Consider the following 27,049-nt stretch of genomic DNA (forward strand, 5'->3'; position numbering starts at 1 on the left):
GCATTTAAGATTTTCTAAAAACATTCATTCTGAATTTCTCCAAGATCATACAGAATCACATAGTACCTGGTCTTGTAGTAGTGGCATAGCATTTGCATAGATGGCTGGAGTGGGGGGCACTGGGGACAAGGATGTGAGAATTGACCTGAGGCTGCTCTGTGGGTGCTCTGTTGAGCAGTGGGGCGCAGCAAGGCCTCGGCCCGTCACTCCCTCTCAGAATGACCTTGCAGCTTCTCTCGGAGAGAAGCTGCCCGTCCATCGCCACAGCTCGAGTGTGCTGTGTGCTTTGCACTCAGGCTCCGCACCCGGAGCTGACCCTGTCGCCGCTGCAGACTAAAGCAGCGTGGATCCGTTTCCTTGCCCTCCGGGCTGATGGGCTGGCGGCGTTTTCTGGGCTACGCCCAGCCTCGCGGCAGCGCTGCTAAAGGAGCACCTCCCCCCCCCCCCACCGGGCTGCGCGCGCCTGGCCGGAAGCGGCCCCAGGGACATCTGCGGGGCGGGGCGGGGCGTGACGGCCAAGCACGCATGCTCCGGGAGGCGGGCCCGCTGCGGGGCGGGGCCTCGGGGCCCTCCAGTGGGCGAGCAGCGCGGGGCCGGAGCGCGCGGGAAGCGCAGGCCGGGCTGCGGGTTCCGTCCGCGCTGCGCAATGGCTGTCTCGGTGCCCGGCTACTCGCCCAGCTTCAAGAGGCCGCCGGAGATCGTGCGGCTCCGCCGGAAAAGGCCTCGGGACCGCGGCGCCGCCGTGCCCCCCGCACTGCCGGAGCCCACGCCCCGCCGCGCCGCGCTGGCGGCCGGGCTGCCCCTGCGCCCCTTCCCGACCGCGGGCGGCAGAGGCGGCGCCGCCACCGTCGCCCGCAGGAACCCTTTCGCCCGCCTGGACAACCGGCCGCGGGTCGCCGACGAGGCCCGCGAGGAGCCGTCCCGGGGTCCGCAGGGAGCTCCGGGCTCGGTGAGTCTCCGCGCCGGGCTGCCGGGGTCACGGGTGGGAGTGGGCACGAACAGCCGCCGCAGCCCCGCGTCCTGAGGTGGGGGCGGGGGCTGCCCTCGAAGCCACACGCGAACGAGGCTCGAAGAGTCCTCAGGACACCCCGTCCTGCACGGCACACTCGCATGGACCTCCTCCTCCTCGGGCAGTCGAAATTCCTGAGGACATGGAGGACTGTTGAGGACGAATCGGTCGCTCTCTGGCCTAAGATTTACGAATTACGGTTGTTAAACGTGTCGGCCTGGCCTTGCCTCCCCTTGATGAGCTCAGGCACAAGACTGAGGTGGTGGAGCAGACGTTGGTAGTGTGTGGATCGGAGTCCCCACTCCTGAGCCTGGTGTGCCAGATGAGGCCTTACGTATTTAAAGTAAGTTCCCTCATCGCTGAAGTTTTAAAACAACTGTTTGTTTGTTTTAACCTCAGCATTTAGATTCTAATGAAGAAAATAATTTGCTATGGGCGGAAGCGTCTCATGAAAGAACTGTCACCGAACTCTCCCAGGTACTTTTTAAAGCTACGCTTATTGTGAGTGCCACAGTTGTCTGTGTGAAAGTCAGTCCCTCCAACCTTGTGGGGGCCCAACTCAGAGGCAGATAGATGCCTTTACCTGCTGAGCCGCCTGGATGGCCTAGCCCAGGCAGTACTTCTTAAATATGATTGTAATGTATGTGTGTTCTAAGAAACGCTTCTCAAGGGCGTCTTGCTTGAAAAATTAGTTTCATTTGAAGTCCGGGACTGTAGCTCAGTTTGTAAAACGCTTGCCTAGTGTGCAGGGGCACGATGGTGCACACTTACAAGGGCGTGAGCGCAGGAAGGATTGTCAAAAGTTTGAGATCAGCCTATAAACACGACAGCCGAGGCCCGGAACCCATGAGACCCGGTGCTGGGACAATACGTATGGACTGTGGGGACCAAGCCTGCTTTAGCCTGGGGGATCAAGCCCAGTGCTTCCTGCGTGTGGAGCGAGCAGTCTGCCGCCTGAGCTGCAGGGGCCCCCAGCTCCCTGTAGACAGATAGTCCGCCCTAATAGGAAGAGGCTGAAAGAGTTCTGAACATCCATTCTGGCTTCCACAGTCTTGTGGAGGGAGGCAGCTCCCCTGGCAGGATATTTTGTGACAATCCCTAAGGGAACCTGTGTGATGTGGAGAAGATAGACTTGAACAGCAGGTTGACTCTAGCTTTCTTTCTTTCTCTTCAGGAAATTTTTTTTTTTTTTTTTTTTGGTTTTTCGAGACAGGGTTTCTCTGTGGCTTTGGAGGCTGTCCTGGAACTCGCTCTTGTAGACCAGGCTGGCCTCGAACTCACAGATATCCGCCTGCCTCTGCCTCCCAAGTGCTGGGATTAAAGGCGTGCGCCACCAACACCCGGCTCAGGAAATGTTTTTAATTAATCTATTTATTATATATCCAGTGTTCTGCATTACAGAAGAGGGCACCAGATCTCATTATGGATGGTTGTGAGCCATCATGTGGTTGCTGGGAATTGAACGCAGGACCTTTGGAAGAGCAGCCATCTCTCCAGCACTCCCCTCCCCGAAATGTTTTTTAAATCCTTTGAGTTCTACCCAGGTTGCTTAACCTGAAGGAGGAGCTTGGCCCTGGTCACAGTAATTCAGGGGCTGACAAGATACTTTTTAAGTACTAGGAACATGTCTCCTTTGTTGTCTGTAGTGCTAGATAGAACTGTGAAAGCTGAACAGTGAAACTCAGTGCTCCAGCACCACCCCACTGAGCATTTTATGTATGTATTTAGTTATCCGCTGAGCATTGTATGTATGTACTTAGTTGTCCGCTGAGCATTTTATGTATGTATTTAGTTATCCGCTGAGCGTTGTATGCATGTACTTAGTTGTCCGCTGAGCTTTCTTGGGAGCCTGTTCTCTCCTTCCAGCTCAGACGTTCAGGCTTAGTGGCAGGTGCCACTACCTGCAGAGTCATCTGCCTGGCCCAAGGCCTCTTAATAGCTTGGTTTACCTCCTTCCAGACTTCTCAGGTGAAATATATTTTTAACGTTGGACCATTCATAAATTTTGACATTTAGTGATCAAGAGTAGAATAACTAGGATTTTTGTATTAAAAGAATATTCTTGAAACTCTAATTTTTGTGTTCTTTGTTTTCTAAGAGTCAACACGTATCATTCTCTGAGTCAGATACGACTCCTTCAGAAGGTACTGAGTTACCTGCGGACTGGAGTATTAAAACCCGACTCCTTTTTACCTCTCCTCAACCCTTTTCCTGGGCAGATCATTTGAAGGCACAGGAAGAAGCCCGAGGTCTTGTTCAACATTGTAGGGCAGCAGAAGTTACTTTACCCCAGAGTGTACAGGTAAGTCTGAATGGAGGGGCCTGAGAGGGGAGGAACGTATTATATGTGTGTGCATTCATGTTTGTGTGTGTATGTGTCCGTGTGTGTGCGTGCACAGCCACACAGGCAGGTATATCAGCAGAAGCCAAGGGTGACAGTCCTGTGTCTCCTTGTCTCTTTGGGACGAGGTTTCCGTGAGCCTGGAGCTCCTGTTTTGTGGCTGGCCTGCGGGCCAGCAAGCCTCCACGCTGCTCCCGTCTCTGCTTATTCAGTGCCGGGGCCACAGGCGTTCACAGGTGAATCCCAACCTGTGTGTGCTTGCAGGGATCCAAACTCAAGCTCTTTTAACAGCTGAACCTCACACCAGCCCAGGAGTCTATGGTAGTGTTTCAAATTAAGTGTAGAAGGATATGTCCTGAAAATCCACACACTACTTTCTTGTTAAGCTGTTCTTCTGAGAGGTGTAGACAAAAATTTGACAATTCATTTCTCCCAAAGGATACTTTCACACTCATGTTTATCAGGTAATAACAGCTCATTTCATGTAGAGATTTCTGGAAGTCAGTCAGGAGTATAGACAGGCATTGTTTTCTCTACACTATCCTTTTGTAGCTTCTAAGGAAACATGAAAATTCAGCTACTGAGTTACTCTGGCTTTGGGGTAGGGGGCTGTTTTTGCTGTTGTTATTTTTGTTCCCAAGACAAAGTCTCACTTTGTAGCTCTGACTTTCTTGGAACTGGCTCTGTAGGCCAGGCTGGCCTCAAACTCATAGACATACCCTGCCTCTGCCTCCTCAGTGCTGGGACTAAAGGTATGCAACTACCACATCCAATCACACTCTGGTTCGGTTCTTAATAAATTGAAGGATTGATGAGGTTTAGAACCGTCTCAGTAATTTAATTACCATGAAGCAGCTCATCACCACAAACTAGGTTATAAAGGTTTGCTTGAAATAGGACTTGAGACATACTCCTCAAAGTATCAAGATGGTTTGTAGTTCGCTCTTCCCCTGGCTGACAGCTCGTGAGACTGTTTTCCTGGGGGAGGAGCCTCTTCCCTGGCATCTATTTGGCACTTTCCCTACACTCGCCCCTCCTCCCATCGTCTGAATGCCTAGGGAAAGGCAGAGACAGGGTTCCGGTGTGTGCATAAGCTCTTTGCGATGCGTGCTCCAACACACTTGTCCAGAAAGCAGAGTTCACTGCACTCCAGCCTCTGACCATTGCTGATACTTCCTAATAAAAAGCACTATAAATTCTGAGACTGTGCTGGAAAGATGGTTCAGTCATTAAGAGAACATGCTGTTCTTTCAGAAAACGTGTTCAAACTGCAGGCACACCTACAATTAAAAATAAAAATCGTGGTGGAGCATGCCTTTAACCCCAGCACTCGAGAGGCAGAGGCAGGTGGATCTCTGCTTTTGAGGCCAGCCTGGTCTGCAGAGCAAGTTGCAGGACAGCCAGGGCTGTTACACAGAGAAACCCTGTCTCAAAAAATAAATAAATATATAAATAATTTGGGAGAAGGTATTTGAGACAAGTGTTTGAGCTTTCGTTGGGTTCATATGTTGACCAGCCTGGCTTCACAGAGATCTGCCTTCCTCCCAAGTGCTAGGATTCAAGAGGGTCTGCCATTACTCCCAACTAACCTTTTAAACTATTAAATTGTATGATATACCAGTGTCTCTAATGAACGTTTATCTTTCTGATGAGTAAAACCAACCATTCTCTGCACCGGAATTCAGGATCCCAAGCTCTCGACTGAGCTACGATGTGCCTTCCAGCAGACCCTCGTCTACTGGCTTCACCCCGCCTTCTCATGGCTGCCGCTGTTCCCTCGCATTGGAGCTGATAGGAAAATGGCTGGAAAGACGAGTCCATGGTCAAACGATGAAACTCTACAACATACTCTCATGAGTGACTGGTAAGTCAGTAGAAGGGCGCATTCCTTCAATAGCAGGACTCTTGGCTACTATGGAAAGAATATGTCTCTGTGTTCCTTATCGAGAAACTGTTAATGTCCAGGATTTAATCAGTTTGCTTTTTTTCCCAACTTCATCACTATCAAATGTCTTAGGACTATATTGGATAAACATATAGACAGGTCTACACTGTCAAATGTCTTAGGACTGTATTGTAGACGGGTCTACACTGTCAAATGTCTTAGGACTGTAGTGTAGACGGGTCTACACTGTCAAATGTCTTAGGACTATATTGTAGACGGGGCTACACTGTCAAATGTCTTAGGACTGTATTGGATAAACATGTAGACAGGTCTACACTGTCAAATGTCTTAGGACTGTGTTGGATAAACATGTAGACAGGTCTACACTGTCAAATGTCTTAGGACTGTGTTGGATAAACATGTAGACGGGTCTACACTGTCAAATGTCTTAGGACTGTAGTGTAGACGGGTCTACACTGTCAAATGTCTTAGGACTGTGTTGGATAAACATGTAGACAGGTCTACGTCTTCAGTTTTGCTTCCTGTCACTTGGTGCTTTTTTCATCAGAAGTTGCTCAGAGTTTGTGTCCAGTTCCCAGGGCTTGAAAGAGCACGTGTTTCCATGCACACAGTACTAAGGAGTCATCAGCACTCACTCCACAGCTTCTGTCCTCAAAGCGAGTTTCACACAGGAAACTCGATTCAGTACTCAAAAAATGTACATTGGGTTTTATCTACTTGACAGGCTAAATTACACGGCATTAAGTTTGAAATATTGTAACCCTGAAAATCTCTTTTGTCTCACAGGTCTGTGAGTTTTGCTTCCTTGTATAATCTGTTGAAAACAAAGCTTTGCCCCTTTTTCTACGTTTGTACCTACCAGTTCACTGTCCTGTTCCGGGCAGCAGGGTTAGCCGGAAGTGACGTGGTCACAGCAGTCATATCACCTACAACTAGAGGTCTGAGAGAAGCTATGAAAAATGAAGGTAACAGTTTATGTTCACAGTTGAGGGTCCCTCTTGCTCAAATGCTGAGTTGGGGGCTGCAGAGATGGCTGCTCTTCAGAGGACCTGGTTTGATTTATGTCACCACATGGTGGCTGACTTCATATGTAACTCCAGTTGCAAGGGGATCCAGTGCCCTCTGCTGGCCAGTAGAGACACCAGGTACACAGTGGTACACAGACATCAGCACTCACACGCATAAAATAGGATATTTAAAAAAACAAGAAACAAACCACTTTGCATTGTCTTTTACTAATTGGTTATCAAAATGAATTTAAGAGATGTAGTCCATTTTTTTCAGAGTTTTTTTTTTCTTTCTCCCTGTTGGTAAAGCTATTTCTAAAATGTAGCTGAACTTTGTTATGTTCCTTTTTCTGCTCTATGAAATAATGCACACAGTAGGTTCCAAAAGTCTCTTCTTACTGAATATACTTGGCACTTTGAAACATTTTTACGTGTGTGTGTGCGCGCGAGCGCGCATGCGAAGGTTAGAAGCCAGCTTCTAAGAGTCATTTCTTTCTTCCACCATGTGAGTTCTAGGAAGTGAACTCAGGTGTCCTAGGACTTGGCACACTCGAACTACTGAGCCGTCTCACCAGCCCTAGACTGTCTAACCCTTGAAATCATCTAAACTTCCCCTTTAGTAATTGTAAGACTGTGTTAACCCATCAGTTAGTGGGTCAGGAACGGGAGGGAAGGCTAGAAAAGCTCATGTGTATATGCCAGTGGTAGGATACTCATGGTTAATTGAAGAAAGGGAGTTACCTTTTCTTTTCTGGTGCAGGTATTGAATTCTCTCTGCCTTTGCTCGAAGAGAGTGGCCATAAGAGGAAAACACGAGAAGCAAATCTGGAGTGTGAGGAGTATGTATTACGTAAACTTCTACATCGTCCCTAGTGTATGAATTCCCTAACTGGAGCTGGGTGCAATGAGTTGTAAGTGCACTGGCTCTGTGAATGCGTGCTTCTAACCAGCAGTTTCTTAGGGAGCAAGCAGCCAGTGATGAAGATGAAGAGGAGAGCTTTTCTTGGTTGGAAGAGATAGGTGTGCAAGATCAAATAAAAAAGCCAGACATGAACTCTATCAAGCTGTATCCTTTCTGTTGCTATGAAGAACTTTGATTGAGTTGGTGGTTTTGTTTTTTTTTGGTTTTTCGAGACAGGGTTTCTCTGTATTGTTTTGGAGGCTGTCCTGGAACTCTCCCTGTAGACCAGGCTGGTCTCGAACTCACAGAAATCCGCCTGCCTCTGCCTCCCGAGTGCTGGGATTAAAGGCATGCGCCACCACCGCCTGGCTGAGTTGGTGGTTTAACACTGGCTTAAGTAAGGACAGTCCACATTGGTCGTATACAAAGTTTTTGCTGGTTTTTGTCTACCACTTTCAAGTGGTCAACGATTCATTAGACTTGAGAAACGGGACAGGGAACCCCAGGCATCTAGAATCAAGGTGGCTATCTGCACTGCACTGGTGGGGATTTTTTGTTTGTTTGGTTTTATGTTTTTTTGCTCTTTCCTTGATTATCATTTTCAGACTTAGAGAAAAACATGAAGTGCAAATGGACCACAGACCTGAGTCTGCCGTCCTGGTGAAAGGACTCAACACCTTCACATTGCTCAATTTTTTGATCAACTGCAAGAGCTTAGTTGCCACCTCAGGTGCACAAGCAGGCCTCCCTCCGACACTTTTATCCCCAGTAGCCTTCCGCGGTGCCTCCATGCAAATGCTGAAGGTGAGTGAGCGCATACTTCACCAGCCTGGTCTCAAACTCACAGAGATCCGCCTGCCTCTGCCCCCCGAGTGCTGGGATTAAAGGTGTGCGCCACCACCGCCGCCGCTGCCGGGTACAGTCCAGTTCTCAGTAGGTGGCTTCACTCTGTAAAGGTGCCATCTTGACTTTAGTTCTTAGCTTCGTTTTTTAGAATATTTTATAAATACAGGCTCTTAGTATAGCCTTGGCTGTCCTGGAACTGGTTACATAAACCATTCTGGTCTCAAGCTCACAGATAACTACTTGCCTCTGCCTCCTGGGTGCTGGGATTAAAAGCATGTGCCAACATTCCTAGCTCAAATTCTCAATTTTTAAAAAATAATTCGTGGCTGGAGAGATGACTCAACAGTTAAGATGGCTAACGGACTGCTCTTCCAGAGGTCCTGAGTTCAGTTCCCAGCACCCACATGGAGACTCACAGCCATCTCTAGTGGGATCTGATGCTCTGATAGAGCACTCATACACCTAAAATAAGTAAATCTTTTGAAAAGTAATGTAGGGATTGGGGAGATGGCTCAGAGTTTAGGGTCACTTTCTGCAGGGCTGGAGACATGGCTGGGGATTAAGAACACTAGCTGGTCTTGCAGAGGACACGGGTTGCCTTCCCAGGACCCAGCCATCTGTAATGAGGTCTGGCATCCTCTTCTGGCCTGTAGGAACACTTGCAGACAGAACACTATATATAATGAATAAATCTTTAAAAATAAATAAACTCCTCTTATAGAAGACCCAAGTTCGATTTTCATCACTTATATGATGACTCACAGCCGTCATTAAGTCCTGTTTCAAGGGGGTCTGCTGCCTCTTTTATCCCCACAGATAACCAGACACAACATGGTAGCTACACCTTTAATCCCAGCACTTGGGAGACAGAGGCAAGCCGATCTCAATGAGTTTTGGGACAGCCAGGGCCACATAGTGAAAACCCTGTCTCAAAACAACAAAATTTACAAATCTCTGAAATATTTTTAATTGTTCTAGCATACTTTTGGCTTTGTTTTTCACCACTAAGATTGAAACAGGAGTGTGGGGCATATTGGCAAACATTGTGTCCTGAGCTGCATTCCCGGTAGTTTTCTTCTTGCTTTCTCCATTAAAAATAAAAGTGATTTAAGAGTGTGGTGATCAGAAGTTCAAGTTCACCTGTGATACATGAGACCCTGTCTCAGAATATGCATGTATTTTACATGTATACATGAACACACATGAATTTTGTCCAATTCCTTTTACTTATTCTCTATCACACGACTTTAAGAAATAATCCAAACTAGCTTCAAACTCACTGTAGTGGAGGATGACCCTGAATTCTTGACCTTCCTGCCATTACTTCCCAAGTGAATTTTGTGTGTGTTTTTTTCCCCACACTGGATAAATTATGTTTGGTAATAAAACATTTTGCTGTTCACTTTCTCACTTGTCATTTCAAAAAAAGTTGTTTGATCCATCCCACTTTATGTATATACCAAAAAAGCTTACAGATCTCAGAAACGGAAATGGAAGCAATGTGTTAAGTGCTATGTTGTTATCGTAGGAAACAAAAGTAGTTCCTGTTTCCTGGCATAAGAAATCCCAAATAAAAATGCACTGAAGATATCTTCAGCTAAGGGACAAATTAAGGTATGATCCTAATTGTGCTTTTCTTTACATTTTCTGAAGGCACGAAGCATGAATGTAAAGACAAATGCTCTTTCTGGATACAGAGACCAGTTTAGTTTGGAGATCACAGGTCCCATCATGCCTCACGCTCTGCATAATGTGACCATGCTCCTCCGGTCTTCACAAAGGGGATCGTTCTCTGTTGGGATGCATGCACATGAGCCAACTGCTGTGTTCAATACCTGCCTGCCACCGAGTAGAGACCCGCATACAGTAAGTAGACTGTCGTAGCTTGTGTCCTCTTACTGGAAGAAATGTCACAATACACCAAATTTATATCCATTTAGAAAGCAAGTTATGAATTGAGGAAATTTATTAATTCAGGCAATACTAAAAACTCCCAAACCTAAGAAGTGCTTTCTGCTCTCACAACTTAAGTTTAGTAATGCCCGTTTCCCTCTTTTTAGTTTATGGACATGTATGTGTATATGTTACTTGCCGTTGTGTGTGTGCTTAGGCACCCTCAGTGGGGAGTGCTCACACAGGGAAGCCTTGGCTGACAACTCCTGCTGCATTGTTCTCCACCTTGTTCAGCAATGCAGGGTCTTTTCATCAAAACCAGAAGACACTAAAATGGTTAGTCATAGCAGGTTGCTATGACAGCACTGCCCTGTGTGCACAGCACTTTAAGAGGCTTCTGGATACCCCAACTCTGGTCATCACACTTGCAGCACAGATGCTTCAAGACTGAACTATCTCCCTGCCCTACTCAACTGATTTCCTTTGAATTCTAACCATCTTTATAGTCTTTATATAGACTTTGTAAAGGATGTTAATTTTTTTATTTACTTATTATGTCTGCATGTATGTCTACACACCAGAAGAGGGCACCAGATCTCATGATAGATGGTTGTGAGCCACCATGTGGTTACTGGGACTTGAACTCAGGACCTCTGGAAGAACAGTTGGTGCTCTTAACCTGAGCCATCTCTCCAGCCCCAGAAATTAATAAGAATCTGTTTTTTTTTTCAAACTACAGAGATTGTTAGGATCAACTTCTAGCCATGATTAAGTGAATAAGCCATTATTTGCCATTCTTTATGGTGATGAGAAGAACTAACATGTTCATGGATGTGGACTTGTATTTCTACAGAAAGTTACTCATAAGGACCTTGCTAACTGTGGACTGCACCCCAAAACCCTGGAGCAGCTCAGTCAAATACCATTGCTGGGGAAATCATCCTTACGGAATGTGGAAATGAGTGACTACATTTTTAATTGGAGATCCTGAACACCAAAGTAAGCCTAAAGGGAAACTGAGGAAAAGCTTCCTAGCAAGGAAGGAAGTTGATTTTTAAACTTTGGCTCTTTAAGTTCATTTTGGAAGAATATGTTTTAAAATACCGATGTGTTTCTAATCGTTACTTTTATAACAAGCATTAGGCTTTTAATTATTTTTATACATTTTGAGATCTGAAGATACAAGCTTAAATCTTAGGTAATTTGAATGAGAATTCTATATCCCTGCAACTTAATTGTAACCTGAGTAGAAAACTCAATTAAAGTGTTTCATTACAAATGAGACAGGAGATAACCTGTATGTAGCACTTGTTACATTGAAACTAATGGTCAGAAAAGCATCCTATGTACCTTCACTGTAGTAGGTTCTTTAGAGATGCAGGGCAGTGTAGACACTGTTGCAAAGCTGAGCGGTCATTAATGCTACCTAGTTCCTCTTGTCCACCACATCCACTCACACTTGTTCTTTTGTACCCGCGTGTTGAATGCTCAGGCTTGGGTGCTTACAGGTAATTTGTATGTGTGCATGTGTGTATAAAATACAGCATTTTTAAATAAACGTGCATAGAAGTCATTGGGTAACAAGTAATAGTACTTAGTTATGTGTGTTCCATGAAGTCAGAGAATGAGACACCACATTTATTCCAGAGAAGGTTGTATTTGGGCCTTGAGATTTTGAAAATAAAGTTTAGAGACATAGCATATGAATACCACTGTAATACACATGAATATTCTATCAGACCCTAAAAATTAACATAAACTTAAACTTTCTCATAGTCAACAAAATAGTGGCTGGTTGCCAATTTTTATTAGATAAGTTGGTTACAGCATTTTTATTATTTACGTCTATCTAGGTGTAGCTGAAATTCAAAATGCACATCAAAGTAAAACTATATCACAACTCAAGCCATACTAAATATGTACTTGGCCTCTGAAGTGAAACGCTAGTTGGACTCCCATTGTGACTCCCTTCTTATGACCCAAGTAGCTTTAATGGGAATGCAGGACTTAGTGCTCATCATGACATCACTTTCTTTTCATAACCTCTACAAAACTTAAGGGGAGATGGTGGCATTAGCCCTGTGGAGCAGATCTTACTTCATAACCTTAATAACACTGGCCCAGTATCTGTCCAGCAGAACCCATTGTGAAATAGTACAAGGTGCACAGCCCTTCACTGATTATTACAGGCAAGTGTTACAGCAGCCTAGCCATAAGGAAGGGGAGTTACATCATAGTACAAAATACAGTATAAAAGCGTTATTTAACATTCCACACTGAATATTACTGATGCCTTCAAACAATTGTTTTGATGTTAGCCACTTAAACAAATACATCACTAAAGTAAACAATATAAACATACCAAAACCCTGTATGGTTAAATACAATTTCCATGGTACAAAAACCAAAGCCTGGAGATGTTTGTACAGATTGCTTTTTACACAATGTCTTAATTGTGAAATATTTACAACATTAAGGAGGAAATACATTGTGATGCAGAGTAAAATTATCTGAAATGATTAATATAAAACCTCAATCTATCTACGTGAGGCACTCCTGAAGCAAGTGGCATTAGCCATGAGGTCCTTTGGTACAAGGCCCATTGCTTGAAGAACCACAGTAGCTGCTGTGGCTTTAGCATGCTTCTTATTAGGGCTGGCAAAGCTGGGCTGGTAAGCGCTTCCATTTATCAATACCTATTCAAGAAAAACATACAATTGGGCTGGTAAGGGCTTCCATTTCTCAATACCTATTCAAGAAAAACATACAATAAGAACAGCATCAAACTTTAATATCTATTAGCTTTGTACTTTTTCACTAAATAATAATTATAAACCCCAAATTATATAAATTAATCTTAACCCCAAAGCATTAAATAATATAAAAAAGGAAACTGCAAAATAACTGCAGGTCTCCACATTTAAAAATAAGAAGCACTACTAAATGTACCAATTACCCCCACATACCAAATGTTAACCAGATTTTGCACATACCCTCCCCTTTAATAATTTAAAATCCCCTTCTAAGTTTAAAAACCCCACTACCCACACATATGCACAGCAGTGATCTCCCCCCACAGATATTAACACTGTGCTTTTAGTACCACACCTGTCCCTTAACCCTCTAAGATTGATATGTAATAGTATGTAAGTTCATATTTACCCTAAAGAGAAAATGTTTGCGATGATCAGGGCCACTATCATGGACCAAGAGAAATTCTGGTGGTTGCCACCTTCTTTTATTACAGATTTCCATCAAGGCAGACACAGGATGTTTGCCTGTAGAGAAAAACCACTAGTTATAAAAGATTCCCACCAGCTTTGTAACAACTTATGATTCGGATAAGGCAAGAACTTAACAGGGTGTGTTCTCACCTGACAAGTCTTTCATTGCAGCAGAGAAGTTCCCAGATCTCTTTTGTGCTCTCTCTCCTACTGCAACAAGACCTTTAAACAGAAAGCCAAATTTACAACACAATAATAATTATGAGATGGAAAAAAACAAATACCTCCCACTAATAAAAATCCATGCCTTCCAATAAAATATTCAGTGCATTTAAATCACAATCGAACTTGACTTCAGTATCTAAACTCCTACTTTACACTCATACATTATGAAAACACATGTAAGGGTTAGGAAATAGCTCAGTCACAAAGCACAACCATAAAGGCTTGAGTCTGAACCCCAGAACCCACTTTTGCTGGCACATACTTCCAGCAGTGGGGACACAGCTGGTCCCTGGTGCTCTCTGGCAGTCCAGCATACCATCTGGACTCCAGGCCTGTGAGGCTGTTTCAAATATCAAGGTAGATGGATGGTGCCTGAGGAGTAGCATAGGCTACTTACTGGTCTCTAACCGCAATGCAAGCACCTACAAACAACATTGAGCAGAGACGGGGCATGGAGCTGTCAGCATCTTACCGTAGTTTTGGTGGCTACTAACGGCACGTTAGCTTTGCAAATTTATCTTTTAAGATACATTGTGAAGTTAAGAGCATGGCCACCACTAAATAAAGGTACACACAGTGTAAAGGGAAGTATCCCAAAGAAGAGATCCTGTCATAGCAACTACTTACTTCCTTAACAAATATAACCCCCTCCCCCCTATATAAGTTGGTGCTTTTCCCATTATCCATGTGTCTTTGCTGAAGTTTTCAGCCACTCCATTGCTAGGTACATGCTAGTATATGCATCTCCCTCAAACCTGTTTTAGGAAATGCCTGCGGTCTGAAAATGCACACCATGTGTTGTGTAATTTCAATGTGGATGCTCCCTAGAGTTATACAATACTAGTCGGATTCGCAGATATTTAACTCCAATTTATCATTGAACTTCAAAATAAATACAATTTTTTAACATCAGGCCTAACTGTACTGGTAGCACATGCCTGTAATCCAAGAATTTGGCTAAGACATTAGGATTGTGGAGGTCAAGGCTGACCTGAGCTATATGATAGATGAGACAGGGTTTCTCTGTGTGGCTTTGGCTGTCCTAAAACTCAATATGTAGACCAGGCTGGCCTCAAATTCACTGAAATGCCTGCCTTTCTGTCTCCAGAGTGCTGGGATTAAAGGGTGTTTTGATTTTTTTTGTTGTTGTTGACAAGGTAACGTTGTGTAGCTATGGCTGAACTAGATGTTGCTCTGTAAACTAGGCTGGCCTCAAACTGAGAGATCTGCCTGCCTCTGCCAACCTGCTGTGATTCTACTTTGACTGTCACTAGCTAGTTGTTAACTTTGGTTTCTGTATGCATATTTCCAAAACAGCTAACAGCAGTGAGAGTTTCAAGGTGCCCAAACAGGAGGTAATGAAGAACTAATACATCACTGATCTATGCTTTAACCCACAACACAAATAGTAGGCTTTAAAATGACAGGCAAAAACAGTTCCTGGAGTGGACACTACTAGGAAATTAAGAAACTATGTAAAGTGTCTTAGAAAGATTGACTTTATTTCTTAGAAGTAAAGACAAACAAATGAACCAAGGGAGTAATTCTACCTCTCATGAGACAAGGCCCAGCAAGCCTTATCTCCAAAGACAACCAAAAAAGCTGGAGAGATGGCCCAACAGTCAGAAGCACTGGTCCTCTCCATAGGACCCTGACTCCATGCATTCCCACAACTCAACCATCTATAACTTTAGTCCCAGGATTCAATGCCCTCTTCTGGGCCTGATGGGCACTTGTGATGTAAAAACAGACATGCAGACAAAATAACTGTCATGCCTGCACCCACATGAAACAAGTACATGGAGAAAATCAAGGACAAACAGGCAAGCATATATGGGGGTCTCCATTAAGAGCAAAAGAAAAATTTTTCCTTTTCTCGTCTTTTTTGGTTTTTTTAAGACAGAGTTTGTCTGTGTGGTCCTGGCTGTCCTTTAAATCAGACATCCACCTGCCTCTGCCTCCTGAGTGCTGGGATTAAAGGCATGTGTCATCACTGCCCGGCTTATTTTCTTAAATTGAAATATTCAAAACTCACACTGATTTCCGCAATAACTAACACAATACAAGCTGTCATTTTAGAAAGAACTTACCTTTCCGGTCTGTCTTAAAGTCAACAAGGATGGGCTCCTTATTCCCTTCTTTGTTCTTCCCCAGCCCTTCTCCTTCTCTCCAGCCCATTTTCCTCATCAGGACAGCACCCATTCCTCCAGTGACTGGGGCTGCTCGTAAGAACTGATCCTACCCAAAGAAAGAAGGGAGAAGTCCCCCAGTGTACAGTTAGAACTGAACTACTACAAAGTCAATGGTAACTTAAGAAAAAGAGATCTTACTTTACTTCTAGATCTGAAGTAGCATTAAATTTAAATTCTTCTATACTCTGTAGTATATGTTCTAATGATAATTATTACCAACACTTTGAAAGTCAAATGGCAATTTCAACAGTTGCCCCTCAGTGCCCCCCTCCAAAAAAAAACAACAACAAAAAGAGCACTCCTGTTTTCGTCCACTATTTAGGTTCACTGGTATCTCTTCTTAGCTTGCAAAATAAAAAGAAGGCAATGTTAAAACAGTCAATATTATTATCTCAAGTATACCTAGTTTATAAATAAAGCCTAGAAATTATTTTAAAATAGTTTGGACACTGAAGAAGCATACAATTGTCTGTCATCCAGTTTTCGTCCCATTCTACTGTAAAGCAGGTATCAAATTTTTACTTAGAAAATCCCTATGCAACAGAATATATTTACATGTAGTAAGTTGAAGATAAGCACATAAAATACCCTGAGTATACCAAATCTGAATTCTTCTAAGCCCTGGCTTGATGTTAAAAGACTTAAAAAACTCCTTAAACGTTTACATACCTAGGCCTCGGCAGCAGCAGTGTTGTGAATAGTACGGCTGGCACTGACCGGGGCAAGAAGACAGCTACAAGGATTTGGCCCTGAAACAAGTTTCCATACAGAGGGGTGAAAGTTCACAGGTTATTCTGTGAACAATCATCTCTCTTGTATCCAACCCACTGAACCATAATTTCCATCAAAGCAGCAAACCACTTAATGTCCTGAGCTGCACCACTGTGTACTGTAGCACGGTCCGCAGGCAAGAAGTGTCCAGGGCCCTTTAAAAGGTGCCAGTACATAATCTACCAGGCATGAGTCCCACTCTTCATCTACATGGGACTTTTTCCCCTTTTAATCGAAGCTCCTATAAACCATGTTTTATTTCCAATTATTACAGTGTAGGTTAATGTTCTCTGCCAAATACAACCAAGTCAATACAGAGAGTCAAATGTTTGGTAGCTCAGCAAGCAAGTACTGACATTATTTTTCCTTCATAAGTTAAAAGTTTTATTTTTTCACTGTAGTAAACTATATAAGTTCTTTTCCTCAACTTTATAGTTAAATGTTGGGGAGAAAACATGCCAATGACATGTGACTAGACATTAAGTTCCACAAGGTGCTCTGATGGAAGGAGGCGGCTATGGAGGTAAAAACATACCCCTGGTTCAGTTCCTTATTTGGTGCAGGCCATGCATTGTGGATATAGAGAGAAAAGTTAGCTTGGGTACCAACTGCCTTGATGCTACACACCTAGAATGACTTTACTTACTTCCAGGTTCATCTCCCCTCATTTCCAGGAAACACTCCTAAAAAAAAGGGCAACTGTACAGACAGAGTACAATGTAAATCCCCAAGTAGCCCAGTTTTCCAATTCTGTTTGCTATTATATTAGAATACAGCTGTCTTACTCTAAGGAGACCACAGTAACCAACACTTATGAAATCAAATCATTTGAGAAAATAAAAGTCTATTCAAATTAGTTAACTGTTAAATGTCCTCATGATAAGAATTTATATTGGTTGGCTTCCCCTATAGTTTTTAATACATGACAGTGCTGGGCCAAGAAAAGCCAAACGGCCATTTCAAAATTTAAATATGAATGAAACAATGCACGGGCCTATGTAATAAGAGAATCGTCCTGCAGCTTTCATTAAGCAGATACTCTCCAGTAATTCTTCACATATGGTCATTTTCCTATGAGTGTTTATTTCCTCTATAATGTAACTTAGTCTGATGAACATATAATTATACCCTAATTAAACTATAAGATAAAGCAACTTTAAAACTTCTAGTGAACAATCACAAGCTGATAAATAGCACACAATTACTTGGGACAAAGTGTCTAGGTAGCCCCTTGAACAAGTGAAGACTCACCTGGGAAATACTCATGTTTGTCTGCTCTTTATATATAAGCACATTTCACAGTGAAAAACCTTCCAGAAGCTTCTACCTTCTGGAAGCACATGAGCTATTAATGAGCATATACACTCAAAAATACTTCACGTCTACTTCCTGCAACCCTAGGCCCTCAGCGTCAAGACCAGATGGGTGAAGCACAACTCAACACTAAGCTCTGCACATGTGCTTACTGTCTAAATTGAGGGCCCCAGTTTAATGTCCAACGTCATAAAAAAAGTAAACACATAATTCTTCCCACTAAGATGAAAGCTACTTTTCAATTATCACCTTCATAATTTATACCAAGTCTTAGTATGTAAAATGAATACAAGCTTTATAAATATTTCTGTATCATTCCCTTTTTCCCAAAACCAATGCCTAGGTACAACTATTTAACAGGAAAAAGGCAAGCACAATGTAGATGCATAATACCTTATATTAATTTGTTAAATAAGAACTGTTATGGTATTAAATGTCCAAAGCAACTAAAATTTCTAATTTTTAAAAAAAATTCAGCTCACCCATGAATAGCCCTCATTCAATTCTACAGGTAATAGGTACCCATTACATCACTGATTATCACTGTCTGAGGCATTATTAAGAACCTGTCTCCCACCACTTGACAACTGGGAATTACTTGCCCATGATCACACAAGGAGCCAGGAGCACAGCAGGACAAAGAAACCTTCCCAATTCAGGAGACCACGCAGCCTCCCTCCCAGTCTCAGCACTCCTGAAACAGATTTCTCATCACCCACCAACCACAGCCCAGTCACCAGACATCAGTTCTTCAGAAAGCCCCTTCTAACCACCTAAGACTCCCCCAACAGTGAGGTAGCCGTAGGTAGAGTTGACAAATCTCATTGCAGGAATCTGAAATCAGGTCACCTACATCTTCGCAGCATGAGATGTTCCGTCCTCTCCCTTGATTTTAGGTCTTACATATCCTGTTTTCTCATGAAGTCAGTGGTTCTCAAACTGAGCCTGTGGATCACCAGAGGCCACCAGGACCTAAATGGTGGTCCACAGATAGTTATCTGCAGCCCGTCCCACCCTCTTACCCCCCTTCACAACTGCCCACCCCACATTCCAGCCGTCCTCCCCCGACCTTTCAGTCCCATGGCAAGTTTACCACATGCAGCATTAATTAGGGCCTCCCAACCGCTTAATTGAATCTCACAGCTGACCACCATACAGGGGCCTGGGGCTAGAAGTCGTAAAAGGAAGGTGGGAGCAAAGGTGGTTATGAGCAGGCGCAGGCACTAACGACAGGACAAGGGGAGAGGGATGCAAATTAGGGTGGCAAAGGGCTCTGGGGTAGTGATCCACCAAACTAAACCTGTAATAAAGTATCCCATGATGGAAAATTTTGAGAACCACTGCTCTGAAACCATTAGGTTAGTAGTTCAACAGCAACTGCGGAATATTCTTAACAGCACCTGGTACAGTTAGCATTCAAACAGTTAAGTAAAACCACCCCCACTAAAACCAACAGAAAAAAAACTATGAAAACCAACAACCTCCAAATACAAAATGAATGGCCCTTGGGCCGTATGTATGCATTTGGCATTGTGTCAGGATTTCAGCCCATCTTCAGTGTCCATCCTGGAGTATATCTGCATAGCAAACTTACTCAGGAACATGATAGTCACTTGCCCCTGCATTTTTAATGTGTGATTATCAAAAACAAACAAACAAACAACAGCTTAGCTTTGTATTTTTGATAGTGTGTGTACCTTTTTGATCCAGGCCTGGGCCCCAGTGTTAGCCAGCTGCTCCTGTGTCAAGACTTGCACTCCCGTACTCCCTGTGAACTGCCCAGGGATAGAGTTCAACTGAGCCCAGGCATCAATCTGAACAAGAAGAAGAAGAAGAAGAAGCCACCTTCATTAAGTAAAATTACTCATCTGATCAAAGTACCACACCGGTGTAGCTTAATTCACCCAGGAAAAATGGTTTGGTTCCTACAATAGCCAAATAATGGTATATTTAAGGTTCAGTGTTTTCCTGAGTCTTCCCATAAGTTTTACAGCAGTCAGTGAAATCTACTAATGCAAAAGAAGATAAGAGGTTTCTGCCTATCACTGTGACAGTCATTCTTTAAAAAGTAGACCACTTCACTCACCAACACCTACTATGGCACAGAACCAGGTATCTTTCCTCCATATCACCCTTAACGCACGCCTGGAATTACCAGTGATGGCACTTCCCACCTAAACTGTCCCACATAGACTTAGCATAAAATGAAAAGCTGCCCCTCCCTATTCAAAGCAGACTCAAGGTGGTGGGTTATTATTCGCGCATGAACCCGATTCTACCTATGGCTTGTGGGTATCAGCTGACCCCTGGCTAGCTCACTTTGTTTGGCTGAAACATAGGATAACAGAGTTGTCCTTGCCACTTATGTGCACATCAGACTGTAAACTGGATGTAAAGCAGGATGGAGTTTCTGTTTGGTTCTCAAGCAACAGTTCTTACCATAGCACACAATGAAGATTTTCAGAGTTATTAGTCTAAGTCATTTTTATTTAAAATGAGTCAGTTACTAGGACACAACAGAAAGTAACAAGCATCAAGTATAAAACAGCACATGTACACTTTGAGTCCAGGCCCCACTAACACATATCCGAAAATGGTAATGGTCCCTCAGTGTTCTGAATGCCCCAGACATCTAGACAGTGAAATTGTCATTTAAACATGAAAGAGTCACATACCCGTTCTTGAGCTCGATTTAACATACTCATTGCTTCAAGGTCAAATGCATTCTCACTGAGTCTCTTCTGAGCAAGTGCCCGTTCACTCATTGCTGTTGAGATGTCCACAGGCTAAGAAAGAAAACAGATAATTATCCCAAATTACAACAGTACCCTAGTTCTCTCAGGTGCTTCTATATCTTTAGATGTCATATGTCAAAACAACAAACTACACTTTATAGATTAAGATTCTTGGGAAATGAGAAGATTCAAAAGGCAAAGAGGATACTCCTGTAAAATAGAAGACAATTAAGGTAAGTTACCAAGCATTCAGAGACAGAACTCAGTCCAAATTCCGATTTCACCAGTGTATTTACAACAATATCAAACTATAACCTTTGAGTTTCATTATGAACTCATTAACAGTAGCCTTTACTAAGAAGCTATTTAGGTAAAATGGTTTTTAATGGCTACCAATGTTATACTATTTTTTTTGTTTTGTTTTGTTTTTTGTTTTTTCGAGACAGGGTTTCTCTGTATCGTTTTGGAGGCTGTCCTGGAACTCACTCTGTAGACCAGGCTGGCCTCGAACTCACAGAGATCCGCCTGCCTCTGCCTCCCGAGTGCTGGGATTAAAGGCAACGTTATACTATTATATTCTTTATCAGTTCCTCTTGCTCAACTTGGTTGTTGGTGTAACTTCCAGAAGTAGTAAGCATAATCTGGATAAGCAAGCAGAACACCACTAGAGTCTTTACTCATGAGCAGGTTTCACAGGATCTGAAAAAGTTATATTCAACATATAGCTATTTTGAATGTACAAGCAGTCCCATAATCTAGAAACAACCCTGAAAATGTAGGCTAAGACTAAGGTGTAGCCCAGTGATCAGCATGGGAAGTTGGTCACCAGCATCACAGACTTCTGTCCACAGCGAAAGCCTTGCCTCTTGCGCTAAACAAGTATCACTAAAGCAGATTCTCAACTCAGATTTAAGGACTTACCCAAAGTTTAACAAAATCTTTATGAAGGAAGCAAACTGGGTTCTAGCAACTCAATTCTTTGTTTCAGTATCATTTTAACATACAAGTATTTCCAATTTTGCCACACAATAATTCTTTTATAAAATGTTTATCTAATAAAAAGACTTACTATTTTTATATACATGGATATTGCAAATATAAGTCAGTAAAACAGCTTTAAAAAAAAGAGGCTATTGATAATCTCACTGTGTACTGCACTTCTTACAAAGATAACCTATATACCAAAGGAAGCATTAGGAGTAAGAGAATAATGTGTAAGGACTAAGGGATCTTGTCCAACCTCAGATATTGCTTACATGTTACTCTTAAGTTATCTTAATCGAAATAATCCAAAAATCATTTGACTAAATCATTAAAAAAGAAAAAGGCATTCTTTTCTGGCTTAAAATGAAAAAAAATATATATATATATATAATTTGTGTTTATTTGACTATTTACTGTTAGCTTAGCAAGTAATCTTTAGCAAGTAATCTTAAATACTATTCTTACTTAATGTTTATTTTTAAGGGCTACAAAAACTAAGACAACCTATGTAAAGTCACACCAAAATACTACATTCATCTTTTGGTTTTACTATGGCTTAATTCCTAGAAATAAAATCTACTCCATGTGATTCCTGGGTTTCTCAATGTGAATATAGCTATTCCAGACCTAAATAATAGAAATTATCTGTCAAGTGGAATTATCATGTAGATAGACATTTTCATTTGTGTAAACCCACCAAATGAAACGCATACCATCCAATTAACATTCTTTGACTTACTTTGGTTTCAGAGCAATTTGCAAACCTTACTAAGCCATAGTAAGCTTTTTTCCTCCAAAGACTAAATGCTGAAAGACACTGGAGAAAATGAGTCTATTCGTTCCAATCAGAACCTTCTAATTTCCAACATATAGTTCCAACTTTATAGCCATAAAAATACACTTATCTCCAAAAACTAAATCTTTCTAAATAAAAAAATTTACCTAAGAATTTATCCTTCACAGGCCTGTTTACCTACCACAATTTTATTGTAAACCTTATCAAGAAATAACCTACATATACCTTCTACTCCCCCAAATGAAACTCACTCAAGTTTCAGTTTTAATTCATATTAAATTTACACTACTTCATATTAAATTCACATCTCATTATAAAAGGCACATTTAATATAATAGCCTTGATGTTTAAATAAATTACATTTCCTAATACAACTGCATTTTTTTCAACAGGCTTATTAGCAAATAAAGCATGAAGTTTATATCAAAAGTTTACTTATTTCCTATTTTTAATGTGAAACTATATTCAAAATTGAGAAAATGTAGATTATCTTAGGTTAGGAATATAGTTCAGCTGGACTATTGAGTTTCCTCTCTGGCTTCACAAAAGGAGGGAGTGTAACATCCTCAAGTGTCTTAGCTACCTTTTCAAGGTAATTCACTAACCACAGTCCTCAAAGTACTAATATTCAAGAATCAGATAAAATGTTACATAGTCTCATTAAAATACATAAAATACAACAAACAGCTAGCTGGGCATAGTGCCATACAGCTTTAATCCAGCATTTAGGAGGCAGAGGCACATGGATCTGAGTTCAAGGCCAGCCTAGTCTACATAGGGAGTTCAGGCCAGCCAGAACCATGTAGAGAAACCCTGTCTTGGGAAAACACAGACAGTTAGTTAGTACTTGGAATTTGGGAAATTTAGTGGCTGATGACTGTTACATTGAAAAATGTTTTAAAATCTTAAAAAAAATATGAGAAAGGTTCCAAGGTTCCTCTCTACAAACTAAGAAAGATGTAAACATCTACATCTGGTGCCCTGAATTCTAATTCTCACATTAATGTCTTTAATGGTATCTAAAGCTACTCCAAAGACTGCACACACCAGTGTACCACATTTCATGTCCCATAATCACACACACACACACACACTCCTCTCTACACATTTCCCACTTCAACTCCTCCATTCACTTTACTCTCCCATCTTGTATCCTAAGAATTTCACAGACTGTCAGTGACTCACAGAAAAGAGCTAAAGGTAAGTGTGGAGGGCTAAATTGGATTATTTTCTACACAGGTGACTGCAGGTTATCAAGAGGAATAAAAGAAACTAATGAAACAGCTAAAATCATCCAACCTGTAAAGTATTTACAACACTTAAACAAAAATCATTCAAATGGATCAGTCCATATGAAATAGTAGTGTCAACTTCAAAAAGGGAAGGCACAATTACATAGAACATTCCTAAGTCACTTTTTCAAATGAATTATGAATATTTTTATTATGCAAAATTCTATACCATAATTAAGTTACTCAATTAATATTTTTGTCCTTATAAGTACTTTGGAGAAATCCAGGGTCAACAGCCTATAAAGATGTAGCGAAAAGGAGAGTAACAAGGCTGAAAATTACAGTCTAGCAGTACTATAATTCAAGAACCTACACTTTAACCCGTTACACTTCTCATCTTTTTACAAGAAGTTAGCTTTGATAAACTTCATAAATGAAGCATTTCCAATCTCAAGAGAATTTTAGCTACTAGGATGTATACAGGATCCAATAATACAAACCTAACACACTGCTTGAAACAAATGAAATTAGTAATGGCTGTAGTTATTATACCACTTACGCAAGTATACTATCTCTAATCTACCAATAAGCCTTTGCTAACCTTATTAAAGTACTGTCCTTGACAACTACTTTTTTAACATTAATTTCCCAACTTTTTTTTGTTTATAAATCAGATTCACAAAAATATGATGACAATTGTGTAGTCACTCCTTCCGGAGGACGCTGCCGGCTGGCTTCTGGGAAGGAAGACGACGCTATGGCAGAGGGGACGCCATCTGAGGAGTGGTTTCCACAACAGGGACTTAGCAGTTTCGTCGTGTCATGACAGCACACTCCCGTGCAAGACAGGGGATTAGGGATGACAACAAGGATAAATTTTAGCCCTTGTGAAGATAAAATCCTGTCATCTTTGCTGCAGTGTTTTTTGGTCAAGACTGAAGACCCATAAACTCCAACTGTACTTATTAAAACAAGAGATGGTTTTTAAAAAAATGCTATCTTACCATTTAGGAAAAAATTTTGCATTACTCTTTAAAAATTATATTATTTGAAGCCCCAAAGAAATCAGAAGGGTCAATGCTCCCAGAGCATGTCAACATAAGTGCTGCGCTGGTAGAAAGAACACCAACTCTACAAATAGTACACTTAGATGGTAATTAAGTAACAAGTTGAATATTATGTATTTTCAGTTTCCTTGGGCACCTTTGACATTGCTACAGAAATACATATATGAAAGCAAAACAATTGTGGTTCCTTCCTAAAGTTTGGAATTCTTTTCGTTAAAACTGAAGTTAACTTGCACCCTTTTTGTCTTCTCTTTATATATGGATCTTAGTTCTCACACTGCATTCATCTTCCCAAGAGATATTATGCTTTATTCATCTGACCCACTGGTAGAACAGTCCTTCTGTTTCAGCGTGTCCATCTTCTCAACACTACCCCTTAATTAGAATCTATCCTTGGATGGGAGACAAGGCTAAACCATCACTTCCAATGTTGAGACTGAAAATGGCAGTCATAAATTTTAGTAATAAACTTTCTTCAAAAAGTAAAATCAACATGCACTAAGCACTTTCCCCATGGTTCAACAGAAGTTAAAAATCATAGTCATTTTCTCAAGAAAAATGTAAGAATTCTACAATAATTCTAAGTCTCTGCCTATGTTCTTCCCAAATGATTAATAATGTAATAAACTACTAAAAGCGTATCTATCAGGACATCTAATTATGTACAGCCCTCACCTGATCTGATTTGTATCCAGCTACTACAAAAAGATTAAGTTAGCTACAAATGTCAGTTCTTTCCCTCCTGAAATGTGGAAGTAGCCTGATTTGGGGATTAGTAAACGAGCACTAATTTGTTTCAACTAAAGCGCTGTCCAAACCAGATACCCTTCTCACTGGTGATGGTTTTATTTGCTTCAGTTGTTGAACTCCATGTGAATACAGACCACCACCCTTAACTGCAAATAAAGTTAGCTGCACTGGCCAGTTATGTTCATCAGTATTGCTATGTTCCCTCTCAAAATGCCGCAGGTCAAAAAAACACAGTGAAAATGTCGCCTGTGAAAATGTCTGGGGAAAAGTACTGCATGAAAAATTTTCTGATTTGAGTTCTGTTCACTTTGACATTATAAACAAGATTTATCTGTAGAATTGGAAGTGTCTACTGGAAAATGTTTATGGCCAATGTAGGGAACCTCAGGTGAAGAGTAGAGGTCTCTCAGACACACATATCCCAGAACTGGAAAAAAAAAAAAAGGAGTCCATAAGGGCATAAGGTATCTTAAATCCAATCCTTGGACGAATGTCAAGGCTTTGGAAACCGAGGGCAAGGTGACGACTGTTAGTCTCTAAATCCCACCTCCCCTAGTCAAGTCTCCACCCTCCCAGATCCCCAAGCGTGATTTTGCACAACAAGTTAAATAAAAGTAAACTGTTTATTAAAAGACACAGCAAAGATACAGATACAGAGATACATACAAAGATACAGATATATATATATTTACATATATATACAGTTTTGCTGTTCTCATGTGCACTGTATTTAGCAGCACATAACTTAATCAGGCGGCATTTTAATGGGGTTGTTTTGACATTTGGCATTGTTACTGTGTCATTTTGACAAGATACAACTATTGCCTTGAGAAATTTCAATGTATAAATTCCACTCTTCCAACTTTTAATAGTAGCAAAGAGGGAAAGGAGAAGGGAATGAAGAACCAAGGCTGAACACTAGGTTAAACACAAGAATTCAAAAGGGCTAAGGTAGCACAAGGAAGGGAAAATCACTGAAATCAAAGGCTATCTGAAAACCCAGAGAAATAGTAAGAAACCATCACTTAAGTAAGGGCAATAGGCTATGTACCCAAGATGTTCACATCAGCCTACAATGACTTTTTCAATTCAGTTCTTGTGTTGAACCTGAGGATCTGCCTTCTCTCCCCCTCAATCCCTCCACCCAATACACTTGCTACCACCAAAATCTAGAGCTATAGAGCCTTGAAGCAAAACGGGAAGCTAAATAGTTGTACCTTGGGCTACCTTCCCACAAGTGCATGGAGGGCCCAATGTTGGGTAGGGATGTGATAACACTTTTCTCTGCAATTCGATGCTTTTCACTTTGTGGCTTCGTTCCACAAAGTGAATTGCATCGAGTTACTGTCAAATGAGAAGCTGCGGGTTGTTTCATCTGTCGTTTAACCCGGCCCTGCCGTTTAACCCGGCCCTAAGAAGAGTGAAACAGAATCCAAATCAGATATAAGATAACAATAAAATGGAAGATTCAGATATGCAAACAAACAAGTGATGTCCCACTACTTACCTCTGAGGGTAAGCTGCTGCTGAAAACGTTGTCGTCATCTTTGTTTTCTTCTCCATTCTTTTCTACAGGAACCCACTCTCCATAAACACTGTCAGCTTCTTTTTTCCGATGTTGAGATCCAGATGACACAGGAAATTCCTTTGTTAACGTTACTTGGCTTTTTGGTGGAGTTGGCTTTGCTGCAGCAATCTAAAGTACAGTATTTAATTAGAATCCATTGTAACAGATACCATAAATGGTTTCTAAAGAATTTCAATAAATCTAAAGGAAATGTTTACTTTTGGTTTTTTTGCAGTGCCAGGAATTGGAAGTCTCACACATCCTAGGCACCCATACTAGCAGAGTCACA

The 27,049-nt window shown here is 41.7% G+C and overlaps 2 protein-coding genes across 13 annotated transcripts in view; one reads left to right on the forward strand and one right to left on the reverse strand.

Moving 5' to 3' along the window:
* Positions 1–563: 563 nt before the first annotated feature.
* Donson (DNA replication fork stabilization factor DONSON) lies at positions 564–26,975 on the forward strand. Of its 2 annotated transcripts, XM_040750483.1 has the most exons (11): positions 564–949; positions 1,409–1,486; positions 3,108–3,311; positions 5,036–5,214; positions 6,043–6,221; positions 7,024–7,102; positions 7,225–7,329; positions 7,770–7,968; positions 9,664–9,876; positions 10,757–10,902; positions 24,051–26,975. In XM_040750483.1, exons 1-10 carry the CDS (start codon positions 647–649, stop codon positions 10,892–10,894), a joined length of 1,677 nt encoding a protein of 558 aa, XP_040606417.1. In that variant the 5' UTR covers positions 564–646; the 3' UTR covers positions 10,895–10,902; positions 24,051–26,975. The 2 variants fall into 2 exon arrangements, with proteins under 2 accessions (XP_040606417.1, XP_040606416.1); XM_040750482.1 differs by lacking the exon at positions 24,051–26,975 and having other exon boundaries at positions 565–949; positions 10,757–11,476.
* Son (SON DNA and RNA binding protein) overlaps positions 11,541–27,049 on the reverse strand; it is a 31,725-nt gene continuing 16,216 nt past the window's right edge. For 2 of the 11 annotated variants that reach the window (XM_040750465.1, XM_040750473.1), the window contains 7 exons: positions 26,701–26,889; positions 20,305–20,415; positions 19,327–19,443; positions 15,443–15,590; positions 13,278–13,349; positions 13,066–13,181; positions 11,541–12,599 (listed from right to left, as the gene is read on the reverse strand). In XM_040750465.1, coding sequence (XP_040606399.1) covers positions 12,441–12,599; positions 13,066–13,181; positions 13,278–13,349; positions 15,443–15,590; positions 19,327–19,443; positions 20,305–20,415; positions 26,701–26,889 — 912 coding nt within the window. In that variant the 3' untranslated portion in view covers positions 11,541–12,440. Of the gene's footprint in view, positions 12,653–13,065; positions 13,182–13,277; positions 13,350–15,442; positions 15,591–15,889; positions 18,798–19,326; positions 19,444–20,304; positions 20,416–25,797; positions 26,605–26,700; positions 26,890–27,049 lie in introns of those variants that run through there. The other 9 variants (XM_040750466.1, XR_005878822.1, XM_040750468.1 and 6 more) reach the window with 9 other exon arrangements.

This window comes from Mesocricetus auratus, unplaced genomic scaffold (assembly GCF_017639785.1).
Source record: "Mesocricetus auratus isolate SY011 unplaced genomic scaffold, BCM_Maur_2.0 Super-Scaffold_100008, whole genome shotgun sequence".
In the NCBI taxonomy this organism is placed as follows: domain Eukaryota; kingdom Metazoa; phylum Chordata; class Mammalia; order Rodentia; family Cricetidae; genus Mesocricetus; species Mesocricetus auratus.